The following is a 23386-nucleotide window of genomic DNA, read 5'->3' on the forward strand; positions in this document are numbered from 1 at the left end:
CTCTCTCTCTCCTCCCATGAGCAGATCAGGTGGAGGTTGCGGGTTGAGTAGCATGATGCAGATATTACACGACTTGGGTGTTGGGTGAGTGGACTAAGGAATTCAAGGGGTTAAGGTGGTTTTTTGGGCGAAGAGGGGTGCTGGAGTTTGGAGACTGGTGGGGTGGCAAGGGGATGATGGAGGGGGAACGGGATTGGTTGGAGCGGGATAGGGCGGAGAAATGTTTTTATTTTATTTTATTTTTCTTTATTGTTTTATAACATTATATATATATATATATATATATATATATATATATATATATATATAAAGCAAAAGGCAGAGAATAGTGAAACATTCAAAATACCAAAAAATGCCCTTGGTTAATGCAAACATTAAGAATTGAAATTATTAATTAAATAAGGATAATATGGTAAATTCACACTTTTTCATATTTTAAAAAAAGAAAAATTAGATAATGGATCCTAATTTTATGGAACACAACTACCCATTATCTTTTTTAATTCTAAAATAAATTTAAAAATTAAAATAAAAAATAAAAAAAACATCTCACAGGTGCAGAAGTGCGTGCGGAGAGGCTAGTAATTATTCTTGCATGTGATCATTCTTAACACTAATTGGATGAAATGTGAGTGAATCTAACGGTATGGGGAAATTGACTAAAACCAATAATTGAGATCCTTAATTTTCTATTAAAAAAAAAAGAGTAAATAAAAAATTATGTACAAATTCAAGTGGAAAATCAACAGTTTACCCTAAGAATGAGATATGGAAGAACAAAAAGTGATGTCGATGATATACTTTGATTTATGGGAGCTTTAGTTTCAGACCTAATTCAGACCTAATAATGGGGCTTGAAATAGCAAAAAACTCCCTCTAGAAATTCAATTGAAAAACCCAAAGTCCATTTTCATAAACAAAACGATATTCAACATTACCAATTTACCACCAATAGAAGCCAAGCCCAGGCTTCATTAGAAAACCCAAACTTAATTACAAGAGTGCCACCTCCTATTGGGCTTCAAAAACCCATAATGAACATGCCACAAGCTTTTATAATCAAGCCCATACCCAACCTCTCTCTCTCTCTCTCTCTCTCTCTCTCTCTCTCTCTCTCTCTCTCTCTCTCTGTGTGATAATACACATCATCCTCCTTGTCCTTGCTGTAGTGGGCTTTATCTTGGGCTTTCTGGGCTGCCTTTGAGGCCTTCTGCTTGACTACTTCCTTTGCCTCTTGTATCGCGTCGTAGATCGGGTCCCCTACTTCTTGGGCCTTGTCCTCTACTGAGCACATCACCTGGCCGGTACTTTCCTGTGAAACATGTGTTATGGTATCTATCTAATGAACATGTTAATTCTAGATTATATTTTATTGAAAAGCTGTTAAACTAAAGACTAGATTAAGTGTATTACTAATCAAAAGCAACTCATGATCCTTTTATTGAAGGCATAAGTGCATTATAAGTTCACTGAAACGGTAAATATATATGTTTACTTGCCAGGGTATGAGGAAAAATGGAATTGGATAAACAAAGAATGGGAATCATATTAACTAGGAGTGGATAGTTGATTTGATTCCACTTTCTTGAGGAATTTCATTAAGGATTTTTAGGTGGAACCCGCATATTTAATAATTTATGTGTAAGTAAAAACAGAGGAAGTCAGGAATGAAAATCATTCCCTTTCTTCTTGTTCCCATTACTTATAAGTAAATGTGTACAAATGATGCTTAGATGATCTGGGGCTGGAGTGTCCTACAACCTACCCCAAAATATCTCCCATATTTAGTCTAACCCCTAACCTATAATTTCATAACTAATTAAGCCTACCACCTTTAGGTCCCATTTGGTTCACGGAACGGATTTGAGGGGAAATCACTTTCTATGTTTGGTAATTTTGGGAAAGTAATAATAAAAAATACCACTTTATTTCCTTTCACATGTTTGGTTTGTATAAAAATGTAAAACAAAGTTTGTTTAATTTTATAATTATATCCATATAAAATCAAATAAAAAAAGAATGCATTTAATGCTATATTGTAATTCTAAATTGTTAATGGGGACAACATGATCATGAAAAATGTGTATTTAATGTTGGCACATTTTCCCATACTTTCCCATAAGGAGGAAAACAAAACCAACGAGCGGAGGAGGGCTTCACTCCCCCTCTATTTTTCCACGTGCTACGCAACCATTTCCTATGCTTAGACTAACCAAATATGGGACCCCAAGCCTCTTTTTCCATGAACCAAACGAGACCAGAAGGCTAAGCTAGCCCTAATATTTGTGGGTGGGTGTGGGTACGGTACCTGAGCTTGGCCCTTGGCTTCGTCATCAGCTCTGTAGCTCTGTCTCTGCTGTTGATCATGGGACGCTATATTCTTTGCCTTGACTCTCCAAAACAATGAATGAAATATAAGAATTCTTCTCCAAGTTTGCAATGTGGAAATATTAAGGAACAGAAACAGTCAACAGTGCACCGTATAGGTATAGCGGTTGCAAGTGTGGGGCTGGGTGGTCAACACGTGTCATGCTTCGTTGACACGTCGTGTGCCACGTGGTGCCATCTTCTGTACTGAGGTTTAGGGGTGTGTGTTTGTTCATTTTCAACAGCTACTTCGGTTCTTTTCCTTTTTGGTTCTTCGGTTTATAACTTCCAAGAGGATTTACATTGATATGTATTGGCATGTACCTAGTCTAGTTGAAACATTATTGAATAGTAAATTTTGGTGTGATCGATTTAGTATTAGTGAATATTAATGGACGATAATATTATATTTTAAAGTTAAAATATTAATAAATAAATAAGTGAGACTTTTAACACCACAACGATATATAATCATATATTTTACAGTTTAATAACTGTAAATAAATAGATGGAAATTGTAACACCAATTTAAGAATTCTCTATTGTAAATGACCCACTAGTGTAGTAGTTTGGAGCAATTATTCCTCCGGAAAAGTCCTAAATTCGAATCATAAATCCATGATGCAGTTTGTGTGAGTTTAGTATGCTATCACTCCTCTCAGTATGAAAGGTCTTCAAAAAAAATAAAAAACTTGATTGAATAGTAGAGTCCATTTAACAAGATGGCATGCATGTGACAAGTTTCTATTTGTTAACCACATGCCCTCTTCACCCAAAAGTGCAGGGGTTTTTTTTGCCATGGTTAGGAAGGGAAGCGATAAATACTCACACACACGCGGTGCCATGAGGAATGGAACTGCAAAATCACTAGTTGGCATGTCCCAATGAGCTAAAACCCCATTGACTTTGTTATAAACTTGTTATTCATATAATTTTGGGCTGCCAAGTGTGTAACTCTGTCTTAGGAACTGTACTAGCTACACGGCATTAAGCTTGGATGAATTATGCATAAAGAAAGATAAATAAACTGCTTCATATTTCATTTATGACTGAGAATTACACATAAAGAAAGATAACTGGAAAACAAAAAATACAACATTAATCCCAACTCAACGAGAGGGAAGCATAGGACTTCTAAAACATGCCCAACATAAAAACACCACAAACATATATCAAACCAACAACACCCGAAATTTAACCAAACAAACAATTTTTCTTTGCCACAAACTTATAAATTACTAATATTTATAGCCCCTGTCAGTTCAAATTCCAGTGTCAACGTACCAAACGACCCCTTCAATCTAACTACATAAAAAGGACCCCTTAAACAATCTATCAGATTAGGTAAAAAATAATATTTCATTCATATGTTGATGTATAACAATAAGAAGGTTATATATACAGAGCCTAGGAAACTATTCTAGGAATGTAATTACGAGCCCATAATTTTGCATAATTAAATCGTTGACTTAGACTAATTTGGAATGTACAGCTCATTGACACTCCCTTTCAAGTTGGAGCATATATGTCAACAATGCCCGACTTGCTAAGTGAGCTGTGAAATACTCTGCCTGTGACTGCTTTGGTGAGGACATTTGCAAGTTGATCTTCAGATTTAACAAATGATACCTCAATGATCTTTGCCTCAAGTTTCTCCTTGATGAAATGTCTGTCAACTTCAACATGCTTGGTTCTATCATGTTGCACTGGATTATGTGCAATGTCTATGGCGGCATTGTTGTCACAATTCAGTTGCATGACATGTTTGGGTTTGAACCCCAATTCCCTCAACAAATTCCTTATCCAGAGTAGCTCACATACTCCGTATGCCATACCTCGATATTCAGCTTCAGCACTTGACCTTGACACTACTTTCTGTTTTTTACTTCGCCAAGATACTAGATTGCCTCCCACAAAGGTAAAGTATCCAGATGTAGATCGCCTGTCAGTAATAGAGCCCGCCCAGTCTGCATCAGTGTGACCCTCAACATCTAGATGACCATGTCGTGCGAACATCAATCCTCTTCCAGGAGATGACTTCAAGTATCTTAGAATTCGATTTACCACATCCATGTGGGCTTCACTTGGTGCATGCATGAACTGACTTACAACACTTACGGCATATGCTATATCAGGTCTAGTGTGTCCTAGATAGATTAACTTACCCACAAGGCGTTGATATCTTTCTTTGTTGGTGGGTACCTGATCAGGATATTCACCAAGCTTATGATTCAACTCCATTGGTGTATTTGCTGGTTTGCTGGCTAACATTCCAGTGTCAGTCAAAATGTCAATAATATATTTATGTTGTGATAGAAATATTCCTTGTTCTGAGCGAGCCACTTCGATGCCTAAGAAATACTTTAGAGCACCAAGATCTTTCATTTCAAACTCACTTGCCAAGTGGTGCTGCAATGCTGCCTTTTCCTCTGGGTCATTCCCGGTAACTACCATGTCATCAACATATACAATAAGGGCAGTGACTTTACCTTTCTTATGTTTCAAGAAAAGAGTATGATCTGAGTTACTTTGCTTGTATCCAAAATCCTTCATTGATTTGCTAAACTTTCCAAACCATGCTCTGGGTGACTGCGTCAATCTATAAAGAGACTTTCTCAGTTTACACACCATGTTGCCACTATTAGGCCCCATTTTGCATCCTGGAGGAGAATCCATATTGACTTCTTCTTCTAGGTCGCTATGTAGGAATGCATTTTTGACGTCAAACTGGTGTAATGGCCAATTTAGGTTTGCTGCCAGAGAAAGAAGTACCTGAATTGTGTTTATCTTGGCTACAAGGGCAAGGGTCTCCCCATAGTCAATCCCATAAGTATGAGTATAACCTTTTGCCACCAATCTTGCTTTGTATCGTTCAATGGTGCCATCTGCCTTGAACTTTACTGTATATATCCATCTACAACCCACTGTTCTCTTCCCTTTAGGAAGGATAGTCATCTCCCAAATGGAATTCTTCTGGAGTGCCTCCATTTCATCATTCATCACTTGAGTCTACTTAGGATCTTTCAGAGATTCCTGCACATTACTTGGAATAGATACAGTGGATAATTGACATACAAATGATGCACATGACGAAGTGTAGGGACACATGATTAGCAATAGGGTATTTAACTTTTGTTTTAGGGTCCGGGTCATACTGTTGTTTAGGAATCCCTCTAGTGGTTCGAGGGCGTAACTGATAACCTGTGTTTCCTGTATGACTCGACTTAGGTAAAGTGCTTGAGTTAGAGTTTAAATGTTCAGTTACCTGCGGGGAATCTTCAGGACTTGATTGGATGAGTGGTGATGGTACTGTAGTAGGAGGGAAATTATCTGAATCACTATATGGAGTTTCGAGCAACTCTTGATCTTGTTTCACCACTATAGCTGGTTGCTCGGACAATGACTGCTCTAAAGTATTTTGTTGAATTTGGATGGTCTGAGTATCTTCTGCAAACATAGAGCTCTCCCCTTGCAGAGGATGCTCAGAAACTCGCCTGAGTAATAGAACTCACTCTCGTGGAAAGTCACATCTGCAGTGATGTGCATGGTCTGAGTGGGAGGATGGAAACACTTATAGCCCTTTTGAGTGTCAGCATAACCCACAAAGACATAGCGCTGTGCACACGGATTAAGCTTGCCACGCTGATGTGGATACACCTGAACATAAGCAATACAACCAAAGAGACGGGGTTCGAGATTTGGTGTGGATGGCATGGTGAGGAGAGTGGTCAATGTCTGAAATGGAGTTTGATACTGAAGAGTGCTAGATGGTGTTCTATTAATGAGGTAAGCAGCAGAACAAAGAGCCTCCCCCCAAAAATGATGAGGCATATGGTCCTCAAATAAAGAGGCACGAACAACTTCCAAGAGATGACGATTCTTACGCTCTGCGACACCATTCTGTTGTGGGGTATAGGGACATGTGGTTTGATGAACAATACCATGTTGACTTAAAAAATTATGTAGGTCATGGTTGACGTACTCTCCTCCATTGTCAGATCGAAGTGTCGTGATTTTCTTGTCAAACTGAGTAGCAACATATTGATAAAATAACTTGAATTTGGCGGTGACTTCACTTTTCTACTTTAAGGGAAAAACCCAAGTCATCTGGGTGCAATCATCAATAAACGTCACAAACCACTTCAAACCACTAATAATGGGAACTCGTGATGGTCCCCAAACATCAAAATGGACAAGCATGAAAGGCAGAGGACTTTTATTCAATCTTAATGGGTAAGAAATACGATGGCTTTTTGCCAAAATACAAGTTTCACAATGAAAGTCTGATTCAGCAAACTGGGAAAACAAATCTGGAAATAAAAGTTTCAGATAACCAAAAGAAGCATGCCCTAATCGTCTATGCCATAGCCAAATTTTCTTCATCCTGATAGACTCATCTCCTCTCACATGATGTGTGTGACTCAATCTCTTACTGTTGTCTTCTGTCAAGTCCAGATAATACAACTTTCCCCTCCTAATACCACATCCAATCACGGCCCTAGTGAGAAGATCCTGAAATAGACAATACAATGGCCAAAAACACACAATACAATTAAGGGAATCAATGATTTGAGGAACAGATAACAAGTCATAGTCGAGTGAAGGGACAACTAAGACATGGTCAAGACTTAATGAGGATGTAAGAGATAAAGACCCTTCTCCCATAACTTGGGAGGTGGTTCCATTGGCACTGGTAATATGTGTTTGGCTGGATGGTTTGGTAGAGTGTAACCCAGTAAAACTAGATGTCATGTGATCAGTAGCGCCAGTGTCAATAATCCATGATCTATTACAAGTAAGTGAAGATGTGCAAGAGGTACCTACGGTGGCCAAGGCCTTGGAGCCAGATGTACATGATGAAGGTTCTGAAGCAGTCTCCTCTAAAGACTGTGCGGATGCAAATGAGGCTCTGGTCGAATCCTTTTTGCGCCCTTTGTGGACCCATCCTTCTGGATAACCAATGATCTCATAACAGCCCTTAATTGTGTGGTTATCTAAACCACATTTGGTACACTTCATTGGAGGTCGGTTACGAGTAGGATCGATACTGTAGTTGTTCGGCCGAGATTGTTTGGACTTGGAAGCAGCCAAGGCTGTGGCTTCGGAGGTTACACCAACTTCAGACATGGTTCCCTGCCGGTTACTCTCTCTTTTAATATGTGCATATGCTGCCTCAAGTTCAAGCTTAGGCTCCATCCTCAAAATCTTTCCTCGGATTTGATCGAAATTATTGTCCAAACCTGCAAGAAATATATAAACTCGGAGATGATCAACCTCTTTGCGTCTAGTCTCAATGTCTTTCGGATGCTCCATGGTGCTTGGACTTAATTGATCAAGCTCCTGAAAAATCTCAGTGAGCTCACTGTAATATTTGGCAACTGATGCACCAGCCTGCTTCATTGTGAATGACCGTCTGTGAAGGTCATAAATCTTGGCTTCATCAGCACCATCTGAATAGGTTTGCTTGATTGCAGCCCAGACTTGCTTTGCTGTGTCATAACGAATAAATCGTTTAATCTGATTAGGTTGCATGGCGTTGAACAACCAACTCTTGACTTGGCAATCCGATGCACGCCATTTATTAGATGTGGGATCTGTGTCTGCAGGTTGAGCAATATCACCTGTCAAGTGGCCATATATTTCTCGCCCAGCTATCTTCATCTCTATGATTTGATGCCATAGAGAATAATTATTCTCATCCAATTTGATTCATGCGGAGAAGTTGGAGGTATCACTCTGTAAAGTGACGATTTGTGGGGTAGTTTTGGAGCCTCCCGACACCATGGATTGATTTGTGTTTGCTGACCCATCATCGTTGGCCATGATATTGGCTGACAAACAATGAGAAAAAAAGAGGGGCAAAAAGAAATCTGTTAAGGGCAAATGTTACTCTGGGTAACTGATAAAAAAAGGACAAACAGAAATATCAGGTTGAGGAAAAACAAGTGAACGTACGGTGGACAAAGGCAATAAGACAAACTGTTTTGCAATAAGAAATATTGGGTTGAAAGGGGAAAAAACAAAGGGAATGGTTTGAATGGGTCTGTGAGCGGAAAGTGATTTGCAATATTGCACAACGTGATTTGACTAGAGGAAAGGTTTGAATGGGATTGTGACGTGATTTGACTAGAGGAAAGGTTTGAATGGGATTGTGAGATGGAATATGGGCGGTGCTGGTGCTGGGTTTGTGAGATTGAATATTGCTTTTGGTGATGGTGTTGCGTATCTAGATAAAATATTGCAAAACGGTGATTTGAGATGGAATATGGGCTGGTGATGGATTTGTATGACGGCTGTTGCTGCGGAAGTGATTGCTAGGGTTAGGGCAAGAGACAGTCAAGATCGACTGCTCTGATACCATATCAGATTGGGTAAAAAATAATATTTCATTCATATGTTGATGTATAACAATAAGAAGGTTATATATACAGAGCCTAGGAAACTATTCTAGGAATGTAATTACGAGCCCATAATCTTGCATAATTAAATCGTTGACTTAGACTAATTTGGAATGTACAGCTCATTGACACAATCTGCTTGATGAAGTGGATTGAATCAATTTTACCATGAAGAATCGAACTGCTAAACCACTAGCGGGCATGTCCCACTGACCTAAGACCTCATTGACTTTGTTATAAACTTGTTATTCGTATAATTTTGGGCTGCCGATTGTGTTAACATTCTCTTAGAAATTGTACCAGCACATGGGCATTAAGCTTGGATGAATTTTGCATAAAGAAAGATAAATAAACTGCTTCATATTTCATTTATGACTGAGAATTACACAATATATATAACTGGAAAACAAAAAATACAACATTAATCCCAACTCAGCAAGAGGGAACCCCAGGACTTGTAAAACATGCCCAACATAAAAACAACACAAACATATATCAAACCAACACCACCTGAAATTTAACCTTTTTTTTTTTTTGCCACAATCTTATAAAATCCTATAAATTACTAATATTTGTAGCCCTCTTGTCAGTTCAAGTTCCAGTGCCAGAGCCAGTGCCAACATTCTTATCAAAAAGCCCGGTTTCATCTTTCTCCTCATCATTCTTGCCCAGTCCAAGAGTGCTTTTCACAGCATCAGCAGCACCCTGAGCCATGTTCTTCATCTGTTCTCCACTCTGCTGGAATAGCCCACTGGTTTTCTCTTTGCCTTGCTGGGCTGTCTCTCTAGCCTTCCGGGCTGCTTCTTCTGCACTTTGTTTTGCAGCCTCTGCCTTCTCTGCGGCCTTGTCTTTGACTTGGTAGGTAGCTCCCTGGGTTTTGTCCTTGGCTGCTTGGCCTGTCTCGTATGTCTTGTCCCTTGTTGCTTGGGTTGTGTCTTGGGCCTTGTCCCTTCCCTCTTGGGCCCTATCCCCTATTGAGCCCTTCATCTGGCCAACCTTTTCCTGAGAGACCAAGGGTAAAACCGTAAAATCACAATGAATATTGCATCACTACTTTGTATTTTTTATTTTTTTATAAATAAATAATAAAAGCAATGTTCTGGACTACAAAGGAGAAACAAGTTTCTCACACACACTACTAATATATTATGTCATGGGTGTTTGAAAATGAGAACACTGATCTACGAGTTAAGGGCATTTTCCCATTGAAAAAGACCTCGTTGGCACATCACTACTACTTCTAAGCATACACAAAAATACTCTCTTTGTATTTTCACACTTGATGTTTCACAAAATCAATTTGAACAACATAAGTGAACATAAAATTTAACTTAAAAAACAAAATCATATTAACAATCTAATAACATAACACACGGTCACGAAGTACAACCAATAACAGAAAACTAAGTAAATACCTCAGCTTGGCCCTTGGCTTCACCAGCTCCGTAGCTCTGCTTCTGGGATGCCATTTTCGCCTTCTAAAAGAGTGAATAAGAGCGATGGATTTAGAGTATATCAAAAATTGTGTACGTCTTCCAACTTTGAGATATATGCTGATGATGGGAAGGAACGGTGGCAGTATGCATGGTATATATAGCATTCTCACGTGGGCTGGTTGGTCAACAAGTGTCCACGATGTTGACACGTCGTATGACACGTGCTTTGCTTTCTGAAATTCTGAGGTGAGGTAATTTGCTGCGTCGGTTTAACTTCCAACAAGATTTGCATTATATGTATTAGCCAATAGACTGTTGACACATTGTCTTTACATGCAAGTGTCGGATGTGGAGGGTTTACACGATTGTTTATTACTGTGCTCTATTTTTAAAAAACTTGTAAATAAACCGTTTACATCACATTGCAATAAAAATTTCCAGCAAAGAAAAGCCATTGCAATAAAATTTTTAGTGATACGTAAGGGGTTTGTAGCTCAAATGGTTAAGAGTATATTTCTTAAGTTCAATTCCTTCTTCTCCCAATATAGTTTGTATAACAAAAAATTATTAGTGGTCCATATAAGATTATTTAGGAACTAGGTTCAATTTGCTTGTTAAATAATTTCGAGAAAAGTGATGCTATTTGTACCACATTTACTGATCACATTGATGACCATCTCTCTAATAGAGATGAGTTGTTTCACGAATAATGTTAGCCAAAAATAGAAATAGCTAGAAACCTATAATTTGGGTTTAATAATTTAAAGATCACTAGTTAATAATTTTTTTTTATAGTACAAACGATAGTCTAAATTACAAGGGAGGGGGATTTCTCACATACACACACAACTAAGATGCCATAGGGTTCGAACTTGAGGCTTTTGGTCTATAAGTCAAGGCCTTTTTTCACTACCCATTGGCATAATTTTCTTAGTATGTTATAAATATTGGGTTAAAATGTTTAATTTCAATTCAATAAGTATTTTCTTTTAATAAAAAGATTTAGAGTATTTTCCTCCCACTACTTCGGATGAGTGTTTCCTATTATGCTAATGCTAGGGACACCAAATGTATGCACCAAATTTGAGTCCCAATTGATACGACACGTGCCACATCATAAATAATTAAATAATCAATTTCAACTTGGGTTATAATTTAGTTAATTTACTTTAGAATTTAAAAAAAAAAAGGAGCTTAATTATTCAAAATCACTGTAGTTAATCCTAAACAGTTAAGCTTGTCGTTGTACAACCATTGTTGACTTTGATCATCATCATCTTCGAAACAAAGATCATAGTTTGAGACTTTTATCACCATCATAATCTTGGAAACAAGAATTTGAATTTGAGGCAGATGAATTAAACCAAATAATAAGTTGATTGAAAAGAGAAGGCTGATGCACATATATACATATGAGAGCGGTTTATTATTTGAAAGAAAATAAGCCATTAATTTCTTATGATAATTAAGCTTGATTAATTATCCCGGAGCCTATGCCAAGGGACTCTCTTTCTTGACTAAGCAAACCTGTTTGAAACAGTCCTATCAATACATGCCATCCATGCTACTGATTAAACGCAAAAAAATGAGGTAGGAAACTAGGAAGTGGCAAGAATAGGAGACTTTGAGAATCTATATATACTCTTCAAATGGAAGAGCTTTGCATTGTGCATTCTTACTTTGAAATTTAATTCAATTTGAGTGAAGAAACAAAATCAAGCACAAAAATGGCAAGCCACCAAAATCAGGATTTGAGCCACAAGGCAGGCGAGTTGACTGGTCAAGCTCAGGCAAGTTATAACTGTGATTAATTTTGTAATAATATGAAATTAGGGTTGGTGATTTGTTATCAATTTTTCATCCCATCAAGTTAATCCATGTTTTTTTATAAAAATTTTCCTGATCTAATTAACTTGTGCAGGTAAAGAAAGATGAGTTTCTAAACCAGGCATCAAATATGTCTCAATCTGTCCAGAATAAGGCATCAGATATGTCTCAATCTGTCCAGAATAAGGCATCAAATGCGTCTCAGTCTGTCCAGGAGAAGGCATCAAATGCATCTGAATCTACCCAGAACAAGGCATCAAATGCATCTCAGTCTGCCCAAAACAAGGCATCAGATGCATCTCACACTGCCCAAGACATCAAGGACCAAGCCACCCATCTCCTTCAACAGGCAATCACTTCCTCCCCTTTCCTTATTATTTCAACGATTTTTGTTCTTAAATATATATAGCATAAGAAGTTACTCAGAATTTAATCAAACAGATAAGCCAATTCAATTAGTATCATCTCATCACTCTAATTAGTGAGAAAAAAGCTAGTCCAATCAACCTCACTCTATGATTATCTTTCAGTACTCCAAATTCACTTTTTATTATATTAAAACATTCTCATAATGTAAATGTAGGTTAGGTCAATTGGTCAAGGCGATGTATATGCCCCCTTGCACTCGAGTTCGAACTCATTCCCTGTACATTAGGATAGTTTAAAATATTATTATTATCAAATACATTAACGTAATAAATACAAAATGACAAACCGGAAATGTGATTAATATAACTATATTCTTGTATATATATATGTATGTTACAAGTGTGTTTGATTGCAGACAAGTGAGCAAGTGAAAAACATGGCTCAAGGAGCAGCTGAAGCGGTTAAGAGCACTTTGGGAATGAACAGCCCAAATGACCCAAACAGTAACCCAAGCAACACAAACGTCAACCCAAGCAACTCAAGCAACCCAAGCATTAACCCAAGCAACCCAAGGATTTGAAGTGCTTTCTTCAATAATGCTAGCTTTGCCTTCACTCGCATCAAAAGTTTTGATGACGTGGTGTCATGGCAATTAGCCCTCCGCTGTGGAAATGGCTATGTTTTGTTTTTCTTTTGGATGCAACATATTGCATTTTTGTTCCTTTGTGTTTTGGTTTTTGGTAAATAAAAGAAGACATCCATATTCCTTCTTTGTTAAGAGTGTTGTGAAAATGGATTAATGTTAAGAAAATAAAAAAGAGTGTGCTTCTCAGATCCTTATTTTTGTCTCTTTAAATGTTCTCTAATCTCTATTTTTACTATTGAACGGGTGAAAGAGTCGTGCCATATATACCATGTATTGCATCTCGCACAAATGAGTCTTATGTAGGGTTTTTCAAAAAAATAAAAAATCGATAATTGTCATACAAATAATTCTAATTTTGCACTCTGGAAGAGGATTGCAAATAGAACTTTTGTTATTATTATTTTTATATAAATCTGATGTGTCAACATAAGATTTATGTAAAAGTATCTTTAGTAATGCTAGCCAAAATTTAGTTAATTTAACTTTGAATAATTGTTTCTTTAAAGTAAAACCCTTTTTTACTTCAAACTTTGTACATTGGAAGGATATGTCTAGCTTCATTTTCTCTCTCATGACTAGCCACTGTTACCCCCAAAAAAAAAAAAAAACTCGAATTTAGAATCTCTCTTCCAACATTGAAAAGAGAAATACTACTTAATTTCGGAAGTTAAATCTATACTCAATGCATGTATAGTGACTACCTTTTCACTAAGGGAAATTTTTTGGACACCTCCGACTATGTTGAAACCACCCATTCTAATTTCTTTCCCCTTAATATTCCACTTTTATCCCCTTAAATTAGAAAGAAAATACCAACAAAAAAAAAAAAAAACCAGCAATCCTCGACACTCATGATTCCAATCGACGGTGATCCATCCCTACCAGCAACATATGTCCCTTGTCCCCCCCTCACTCTATCTTTGTCCTATTTCTCCCTCTTTCGTCATCTCTCCTGCTATTTTGCTATCCTTTCTGGTTGTTGCTTTGCAGTTAAGTTGAGATTTGTGTCTTGTACACGTCTTTGATGTATTGTTGAATTTTTTTTAATGAATGTCGATGTTTGATAAAAACATGAACAAGTTGATATATTAATGACTCGTTGAAGCCATGTGTGAAACTCATTGAAGCTAATTAATAAATGACTTGTAAAGAAGTATTTGGGTAATTTTATATGAAAAAAACAATTTAAAAGATATCTTTTAGTAATTTTACATTTCTTCTTCTCATATAAATAGAATAACTTAGAAATCACCCAGAGAAACGAAGATAACAAAGTGTTACTATTATGTTAAGATTTTTTTCTTGCACTAGACTTAAAGTGTACTTTAGATTAATAAAAATTTAAAATCCCATATGACATGTAAACTCTAATAAAAAGTAATTAACTAGTTTTCGGTTTAGTGATACTCTTTTGTAATCTAAATTCAAATTCGAATTGATGCTTTATCATAATTGTGGAAGTAAGTCACAATAATGCATAAGTCATCAAAATGCGACCACCACCGCCACCACCTACCTCACGAAGAAATTAAAAACAAAAGTCAGATTAAAATGACATCAGCATATCAAAATCAAACCCGAAAAGCTATTCAACTCGATTGAGATGAGTACCATAATTACAGTCTGGAACTTAGCGTACCAAATCACTGCCCCAAAAAGAGCCAGAGATCTTCTAACAACACAACCCAGGGTACAACGAGGGACTGTGTTTGCAACCTCGAAAAAAGTTGGGAATCAATTTCTCTCATTTTCCACTTCTTCTTCTTCCTCCTCTTGTTGCAGAGCCAGAAAGTAGAGAGAGAAAGCCACAATTTTTGGAGAGAGAAAGAGAGCGAGAAGAATGTCTTTAACGGGTGTGAAAATGTCCGAGGACGTTTGGTTGACATGTCTCACTCACGCATTGTCCACCGAGACCGAGGAGATCATGGGCCTCCTTCTTGGTGATATTGAGGTACACTCTCTGCCATTTCCATCTTCAAATTCTTTGTCTTCTACTTATGTTATGCATGTATTAGGTTTTCTTACTGTACGGGTGTTGAAATTGCTTGATCGGTTTGATGCTTGGAGTAAATGTAGAGCTGGAATGGTTTGGGTATTTTGGGTTGTTTTCTGAAATGGGGTTAGAAAGGTTAGGTTTAACGAGCTTAGTTGTTTTTTCTTTGAATTTTGGGTCAGTTTAGATTTCGAATTTGGCATATTAATGTTCCTTGCTAACTAGACTAGTTCTCGGGGTTTCCTCTAATTCGATTGGTACTCTAATAAGTTTACTCTGGGTTTCATAATTATTAAAAACCACTGAGTACATGTGTTCAAATGCAAATTGTTTGATATACTTACTTGAACTTGATTTTAGAATACTGTGCTTTGTCAGCGTTGTTATGTTCTCTTCTCTAATAACTATCATTCATTTGGTTATTCTTTTAATTTCTATTCAGCTAGAAAATTTGCTAAGTCTAGATGAAATTTGAAATTTTAGCTACATTATAAAATAGGGCTCTATTTGGGAAAGCTTATTCAGAGCATATGACAAACATTAGAACACTCATACAGAAATAGAACATTTACACAGAAATCAAAGGAAGCATTAGCCTTGTTTTTCTAGCAAATCAACATGCTAACTCATCTTTTATACCTGTGCATGATGTTCTTGCCTGCTCTTGGGATTTAAAGACTTGCAGTGATGCATAAGATTGGTGTTGTTTTGTATTAGGCTAGTTGATTCAGTGTTCCAGTGCAAATTTCACATCCAGCACCATTTCTGGTTGCCAATTTCCAATATCTGATTGATAATGAGTTCAGACTCTATGGTTCTTTCAGTATGTTGCTGCAGGATCTTTGTTTTTGCACTCTAAGATCCCTTTCCTTGAAAAGCACTGTAATTCCATTCACTCTTGTCAGACCCAGGTGCATACAAGGAATCTAGACAAGCTTTAACAGTTTCTTGTTTCACCTGTTCTATTGGTGTTTTGGTGCTTCTTTTTTTATTAATATTTTTTTGGCTAGTGTTTTGATGGTTTGGTGCTTAAGTGGAAGTTCCCAGTGGCTTGGCCTAATAATTTGTTACTCATTAAGATGTGGAAGAGAAAAATAATTGCATGTTTGGCAGTCTTCTGAAAGTGAGAAGTTTTTATAATTTTTTTTCTTTTGTGAAGCCATTTGCTGAAGTGATGATATCTATATGATGGACAACTGAATTTGGTTATGATTTATACAATGATTTTATTATAATTTGGATTTATCCTCTTTGTCTGGCTCTTTGTTTATATCTTAATTTTATATAGTGTCTTATAGTCATAACATTTTCTTCCCCCAATGATGTTGGGAATTTCAGAACTCTGTAAATGGGGGTGTGACTGCACTAATTTGGGGAGCATCACCTCAAACACGATCTGATCGGAGGAAGGACCGTGTGGAGACTAATCCTGAGCAGTTGGCTGCTGCATCAGCCCAGGCCGAAATATCCTTAATGCTTTATTTTTTTATAAATATTTGAAAATTTATCTTTTTATGTTTTCATTACAAAAGGAAAAACCAAAAATGGGTTCTTGACATCCCTAATTAGGTTGTGCTGTACTTATTTAGTTTATTAGGATTTGTTTGTTTTTAACTTAGTTTTCAACACCGCCTCGGCTTTAAAATTGTGATATAAATTCATTAAAAAAATACCTATTTTTGTTCAGTAATCTAAATCATGCCGTTCAAAAGAAAAAAAATATTCGTGAATGCCTCATGAGCTGTGCCTTTGAGTTTTAGGTGGGCTGGAAATTTGGGAATACATTCAGTTGGTTCAACATTTACATTCTTTAGTTATATAGCTATCATAGTTGTAGTGGCTCTTGGTATTTCCATGCACCACATCTGTTTTGCTTCTTTACTTTTGAGGATTTTTTTTATGATACTGTTTAATTAACTCTATAGCACAGAATGACAACGTCAACAGGAAGAACAACTAGGGTGATTGGGTGGTACCATTCACATCCTCATATTACGGTTCTTCCTTCCCATGTTGGTGAGTGTTATGTAATTACCCCTGCTTTCTGTCATTATCACGTTCATTCTTCAATTTCATGAGGTCGGGCTATTATAAGTAGAGGTTTGTTATATAACTTATCAGATTAATTGGGATTGTTATACTCATGAATCTGGGAGTTCTTCTTTAAAAAATATAAAAAGTTACTTGGTAGAAACCTGGATACATTCATGGATCGTCAATCACCTCTTATATGGTGTATTTTTAGTTTGTAAGTTTCCAGGATTGATATGTATGAGTCTGCACATACTGTGCCAGAGGGAGAAAATGTAGGGCCTATAAAATGCTTTGACTGGATGGAAAGTTATGGTGTGATTTTGGGGCTGTGGAATTTTGTCTTGTTTTAACCTGGATTACGAAACACAAATAAATGGAATGTGAAGTTAGCAGCCAAGGTAGACAATAATTCAAGCTGTGATTGTTTATCAGGCTTTTGCATTAAATTTTACTTTTTGACATTTCTTATCAAATTAAAGACTGCCAAATCTTAGAAATCCATCCTTCAACTTCCTCTCTGTTTTCCATCTCAGAGTCCCCAAACATGTAACCAAATAACTGTAAGACCAGACAATAAAGGAACAAAAAAAGTGTTAATAAAGGAGGAGACTTTACAGTTAGCCAGAGAGATTAAAGGACACCCCTTGTACATATGGAGCAAGCTAATGTTTCCCGTAGAGCAATCAAGGATTGTTTTTTTGTTGCCACTTACATTTTCAACTGTTAGATGGTAAAGATCGAAAAGTTGAAGATGCGTGTCAAAATATGGTTTTATCTGTGTCCCATGAGCATGATCGATATATATGTGTTTCAGTATTTATCATGCTGTTACTCAACAGTAATCCATTGATATACTTTAAGTATTTTATTCTTTCTAACATTTGGACCAGATGATATTGTTATTTGTTAGACATGCTATCATAATTAGTTGCTCGAGTTGATATTACAGCTGTGTTCTACTTTGTGCAGATGTGCGGACTCAGGCAATGTATCAACTTCTAGATTCTGGGTTCATTGGGCTTATATTTTCCTGTTTTAGTGAAGATATAAACAAGGTTTGCATTATGCATGGTATTAATAAAGTAGTGGGGCTCCTTCTTGCAGATATGAACGATTTTTCTTGTGACTATGTTCTTTAGTCATACTTGGTATTTTCAGGTCGGACGAATCCAAGTAATTGCTTTTCAGTCCTCAGATGGGAAGCAGCATCACATGTCAAGACCTATATCTTTATCTCCTGTAAATAAAAGTCCAGTTATAGAAGTTGAATCGTCTTTAAGTACCTCAGAAAATGAACCTGCAAGATCCTTTAGAGCAGAGTGTCCTGAACAAGACACAGCTGATTCAAGAACTTCTGGAACTATAAAGGTACTATATCCATTCTAATAGCAAAAAAAGAGGAAATAAAAACGATGTTAATTGATCCTGGCAGCAGAGCCCTAATACCAGTTAGTTTTCATGATAGCTGATTACAAATCTGTGTCTTGCTACTTGTTTTACTGAGTAAATGTTTGACTATTGATCATATATATTGTTTTGATATCTTGATGTATTGTGAATGATGAAACTCATAAGTTTCTTTCCTTCTATGTAAGTTCAAAACTTAGCCTTTATGCAGAAACCTAATGGCCTGTGCATCCATCTGGCCATTAATTCATATTTCCACAGCAGTGATGTTTAAATGGAAAATTTTCATTTTGATCAATAAGCAATTGTCAATATATGTTTTAATTATAATTGATGGACTGAGTGGGCTTGGTAATTAACTATATTAAGCGGGTTAAGCAAATATATGAATGGACATACACAATGTGCTCACCTACCTTTGACACTTATTTAAAATCATAGTATGATTTTTCTTGTAAAAAAAGATATTGAGGTTAATTGGAGTATTTGTAGGATAAATATTTATCAAAAGAGCAGCTAGGTAAAATGGCTGCCTCTTTATGAGGACGCAACCAGTGTTTTTTGAGAGAGGGTCTTTGTTGTGCGCCCATATTATCCATACATAATAGTGAATTGCTGATAATTTTCCTTAGGTGGTGTTTCATTCAAACACGTTTTGACTTATGTGCAAGTTGGCTATTAGGATAATGGCTAAAATTACTTTAGATTGTCGTCTCCATGAAGCATGTACTTAAGAAATATTATCTGGAATACATGTACAAACTATCATATAGCTTTGGAAGGATCTAGCTTGTTCCAGCTACTTTTTCCCAATATACTCAGTCATCATCTCAAATTTCATCATATGAGTCGTGGAAGCAGGCATATAGCCTACCAGATTATATGACCACCCTGGTAATGACAGTTTGTTAAAAAGACAAAAAGGGAAAACAAAAGAAGCAACAAGAAAAAGGAAAAAGAAAAAGAAAGCATTGGTACTGAGTTTGTGTGCTTAGTAACTCTGTAGTTTCTTGCCCTGGTTGCTTTGTTAGTGCCTGAAGTCACAGGATGTGTCTTTCTGGATAGGAGCTCAATTCTAGTAGTGACAGTTTCTTGTTGCATATTTGCTTGTATAGAGGATACTGTTTTCATGCTGCTTGCTTTATGCTATGCGTAAATTATGGGTGATTTGCTTAGGGTGGGGGACGATCTTCAGACCTGGGGCTTTTGTTTGCTAATGCTGATGCAAATCATCTAGAAAAAGAAAAAATTGGAGGAAACTACCACACTAGCACTTCAGACATCATCATTGCCGATATAGATCACATGGATATGTCAGAGAGTATGCAAGAAGCAATGCACCGTTCGAATTTGGATTTGAGGTATGCATGACTTTGTACTCTATCCACACAGTTTCTATTTCTATTTTCATTGTGTAAATTGTGGACTTGGTACATGTTATAAGTGTTTTAACAAGAGTAATAGCTTTGCTAATTAAAGAATAAATTCAAAACAGTTAGCATTTATGTCTGGCAGCAGAGTTAACAGCATTTCTGTAGCTGCCTATATTTCCTTGAAAAGAAATGAGAAAATGCCCATATTTCATTGGTTCATAAATCTGTGCCTTCTTGCTGTAAATCCGTTGCCTTTGTCTAAAAGCAAGACACTTGAGAAATGGCCTAGTATTTTGATTTTTTTGTTGGTTCCCTGGCAGAATAATGTTTTTCCCCTTTATTCCTGATCCGTCCTTGATCCCTCACTGTTATTTATGGTTGATGTAAAGTTGTCTTCTACGTATTCAACTTACACATCTCTCTTCTCTCACTCATGTAAAATTCCTGGATGTTTTCATGCATCAAATTGCAGTTGAGATATGGTATACAAGTCTTGGGTGCATTTATGTTGTTTTTTTAAGAAGGCATTGAGCGTGATTCAGTAAAGCACCGAGAACTTTCTTTTTTATGTTTAGCTGTGGGCTTGTTTGTTAAAACATAAATGTTGTTAGTTTGAGTAAAAAAAAATTTGCGTTTGCTGGATGAGTCATTTAGGTTTATATCACTGTATTTTCTTGTACATTTATTTGATTTTGAGATCTATATTTTCAATCCCATACAAAAGAGTAAAGTAAAATTATAAAAACATCCACAGTTATCCATTAATGAATGAATAAACAACGTCCAATTCCATTCTGGATTCACAAAACACAAATTTGAATTTCTAATCCTAAATGTACTTTTTTTATTCTTTTTTCTCGTAGTGGTGCCGAGTATGTCAGGAAAGAAGTTCCTCTCCATGTTTTACCGACCTCGTCTCTTATTAAACTCGATTCACCATTATTGTCATTTACGGAATTGCAACGAGTACTGTATGAAGAGGAGCGAGCGGCATATAACCAAGCTATCTCACAAAATATGAGGTGATCCATTGATATTTCATCACTTCATATTGATCAACTCATTGTTGATTCTTTCTAATTGGTTTTGGTTTTGGTTTTGCTTAGGGATGGAAAAGTGCATCCACTTACTTACATACATCACACATCAATGTACCAGGCTTCCATGTGCAAATTAATTGAATATTGGTGAGTTATTTGCCCACCTCTCTGTTAGTTCTTTATGCCTGGCCTTTGGTTTTTAATGTTTTACTGACTTTCTTCCAATTTTTAAATTTTATGCAGTTTAAGTCCTGCCATAAATGCACTGCAGTGTCGGTTAAGAGAGAATGAAATTCGGGTATATAACCATGCCATTTGTAGATAGTAAGGATGGTTTGTTGATCTCAAAAGATTTTCAAGTTTGATGGAATTTTAATGGAATTAGATTGATTTAAAGTTCAATGTTGAGGTTGAGCCATTCTAAAATCTCAACCTGGACATACTTCTTCTACATCCTAGGTCGTCCCGTTCCATCATTTAGCTTATGTTCTTCATGTAGCATTCAGACTGAATGACTTTTTGAAATTACGTTTGATGATCCTTGGCCATGCACAAGTGATTCTGATGGAGGCCCCAAATTTCCTTTCTTTTAGTGCCTAGTTTGTAACATTTTAACAGAGTATCTTTCTCATGCTAACTCTATTTATGGATGGATGGCCTTTGCTGAAACAGTTAGCAATGCTCACTGAAGAAGTGAAGAATTTGGAGACCGAGACACATAGAGCAAGCGAGCAAAGTTCAGGATCTCCTCGTCAAGTTTCATCGCCTCGTCAAATTCCGTCTCCTCGTCAAGTTTCGTCGCCTGTACCCCGAGGAAGTACTCCGTTGGGTCACAGGGACTTGTTTAGTCCAAGTGAATCAATCAGTGCGAGAAGTCTAGCTGGTTCTGGTAGTCGAAGCCGAAAAGGATCATAATGCAATCTCGAAGCAATCCTCTGTGGTGTGCACATTGTAGATTAGCTTGAGCTGCTGTGTTGGTTTACATAAACTAGTTTTGCTAAAATGGATTGTGCCTTGTATGAAATGTGTTTTGATATGAAATGTGTTTTGAAATTTGCATCTGGTGTAGGCGCAACCTGTATGGTGTATGCGGATATAATGAGAAGTTAAATGGAATTCAATTGTGGTTTTATATATGGCATTTGGGATTTGAACAAATTTGTTAAGACCTTTTGAAGGTCCACGGGGTTCTCTCCATTGCCTTTCTCATGTTCGTTCGTGTGTTTTTCCTTTTGTTCTTCGGGTATGCAAGTCACCATGAAATTGAACGTATTGCCTGGCCACAAGTTCATGTATTAGTAGAGTTTACGGTATTTATTACTTTTTAGTTATACAAATTGACTATACAGATGGTTTATACGCATAGAAACAAGTTATATATTATTGATTAGCCAATAGAATCAGGGTTCTGAAGCAATATAATTCAGGTCGGTCTTTAGACTTAAGTGTTCAAACTACGCAATACGCTGAACACAATGCCCCTAAACTCAATAACATGACCAAAGAAGGATATATCCGAATCCAAGAAAATCACCCCATTTCAACCATCAAAGCCACACAACAAATTTGCTTGGTTTTAACTTACAATTTATATAGAAGGTATTTGGGTTTATTAGGGTAATATTTAGGATGATTTATAACTTACAATTTGGAATAATTATGACTTGGAATAAAAAGGATTTTGGTCAAACTTGTAAGATATTATAAGCATTTGCTATGTATATAAGAAGATAACAAAACGACAAGGGATTTGTAGGTATAGTGATTAAGAGCATTTGCTATGTATATATAAAAAGATAGCAGAACGATGACAAGAGGCTTGTATTGAAAAAAAGAAGATAGCAAAAGGACAAAGTGGGGGTGATTAACCTATCTCCTTTTATTAGGGTTTGGTTTTTATAAAGAGGAAAAGGAATTCAACAAATTCAGCCTGAGGAATTAATATTATTGACGAGAGGAGGATACACAAAAAAGAAAGGGACCAAGAAAATATAAGTTAGTCGTAGTCATTCATGCATGGAAACGATTCCCGAGGAGAGAGAATCGAATCATCAGCTGCCCACTTCTCTTTGCTTCTTTACAGTTTGCCTCTCTTCCCCTTTACCCTTCTCCAAGAGAATGGAGGCCAGATCTCCCCTTATGTGCATGTTCTTTTTTGAGAGAGAGAGAGAGAGAGAGAAATATTGGAATAGCAGCCGCAGCAAAGAAAAGAAAAAGGAAAAAAAAGAAAGATGGTCAAAATGAACAACACCTCGAAGACTTGTTATTCCATCATCAGCTTCAACTTCCTTTATTGAAACTCACCATTTTGCTTCTTTTTCTGTTTTTGGTTTTATCATTTTTCTCCCTTTTGAGTTTCTCTCTTCAAGATACTATTCCCATCAATACAATCAAAGAAAAAGAAAAAGAAACACCAAAATTCAGTGAGGCAATAACCCCTAATAATATCTAAGTCTATCATATATACGTTATCAGTCGATAATTATCTACGCGCAC

General features: G+C 36.6%; 3 protein-coding genes across 3 annotated transcripts; 2 read left to right on the top strand and 1 right to left on the bottom strand.

Moving 5' to 3' along the window:
- Positions 1-9110: 9110 nt before the first annotated feature.
- On the bottom strand, positions 9111-10320 carry LOC110760011 (uncharacterized). Its single transcript, XM_021962175.2, has 2 exons — positions 10181-10320; positions 9111-9767 (listed from the first exon to the last, which is right to left on the bottom strand). The coding sequence occupies exons 1-2, from the start codon at positions 10232-10234 to the stop codon at positions 9357-9359; spliced, it is 465 nt and encodes a 154-aa protein (XP_021817867.2). The 5' UTR covers positions 10235-10320; the 3' UTR covers positions 9111-9356.
- Positions 10321-11874: 1554 nt separating this feature from the next.
- On the top strand, positions 11875-13229 carry LOC110750065 (uncharacterized). Its single transcript, XM_021950328.2, has 3 exons — positions 11875-11991; positions 12123-12377; positions 12813-13229. Exons 1-3 carry the CDS (start codon positions 11929-11931, stop codon positions 12975-12977), a joined length of 483 nt encoding a protein of 160 aa, XP_021806020.1. The 5' UTR covers positions 11875-11928; the 3' UTR covers positions 12978-13229.
- Positions 13230-14672: 1443 nt separating this feature from the next.
- Positions 14673-22022, top strand: LOC110750056 (uncharacterized). Its single transcript, XM_088250948.1, has 10 exons — positions 14673-14994; positions 16375-16500; positions 16965-17052; positions 18040-18125; positions 18229-18438; positions 19654-19838; positions 20714-20872; positions 20957-21037; positions 21134-21188; positions 21563-22022. Exons 1-10 carry the CDS (start codon positions 14884-14886, stop codon positions 21803-21805), a joined length of 1344 nt encoding a protein of 447 aa, XP_088107074.1. The 5' UTR covers positions 14673-14883; the 3' UTR covers positions 21806-22022.
- Positions 22023-23386: the final 1364 nt, after the last annotated feature.

This window comes from Prunus avium, chromosome 3 (assembly GCF_965620075.1).
Source record: "Prunus avium chromosome 3, drPruAviu1.hap1.1, whole genome shotgun sequence".
NCBI lineage: Eukaryota > Viridiplantae > Streptophyta > Magnoliopsida > Rosales > Rosaceae > Prunus > Prunus avium.

What these genes read in the sequence shown, in the direction of transcription:
- LOC110750065 (XM_021950328.2), top strand. Translation starts at nt 11,929, where the DNA reads ATGGCAAGCCACCAAAATCAGGATTTGAGCCACAAGGCAGGCGAGTTG. An exon ending in AGTTGACTGGTCAAGCTCAG is followed by an intron (nt 11,992 to 12,122) that starts GCAAGTTATAAC and finishes TAACTTGTGCAG; the next exon opens with GTAAAGAAAGATGAGTTTCT. An exon ending in CCACCCATCTCCTTCAACAG is followed by an intron (nt 12,378 to 12,812) that starts GCAATCACTTCC and finishes GTTTGATTGCAG; the next exon opens with ACAAGTGAGCAAGTGAAAAA.
- LOC110760011 (XM_021962175.2), bottom strand. Translation starts at nt 10,234, where the DNA reads ATGGCATCCCAGAAGCAGAGCTACGGAGCTGGTGAAGCCAAGGGCCAA. An exon ending in AAGCCAAGGGCCAAGCTGAG is followed by an intron (nt 9,768 to 10,180) that starts GTATTTACTTAG and finishes TTGGTCTCTCAG; the next exon opens with GAAAAGGTTGGCCAGATGAA.
- LOC110750056 (XM_088250948.1), top strand. Translation starts at nt 14,884, where the DNA reads ATGTCTTTAACGGGTGTGAAAATGTCCGAGGACGTTTGGTTGACATGT. An exon ending in TGCAAATTAATTGAATATTG is followed by an intron (nt 21,038 to 21,133) that starts GTGAGTTATTTG and finishes AATTTTATGCAG; the next exon opens with TTTAAGTCCTGCCATAAATG. An exon ending in TAAGAGAGAATGAAATTCGG is followed by an intron (nt 21,189 to 21,562) that starts GTATATAACCAT and finishes TTGCTGAAACAG; the next exon opens with TTAGCAATGCTCACTGAAGA.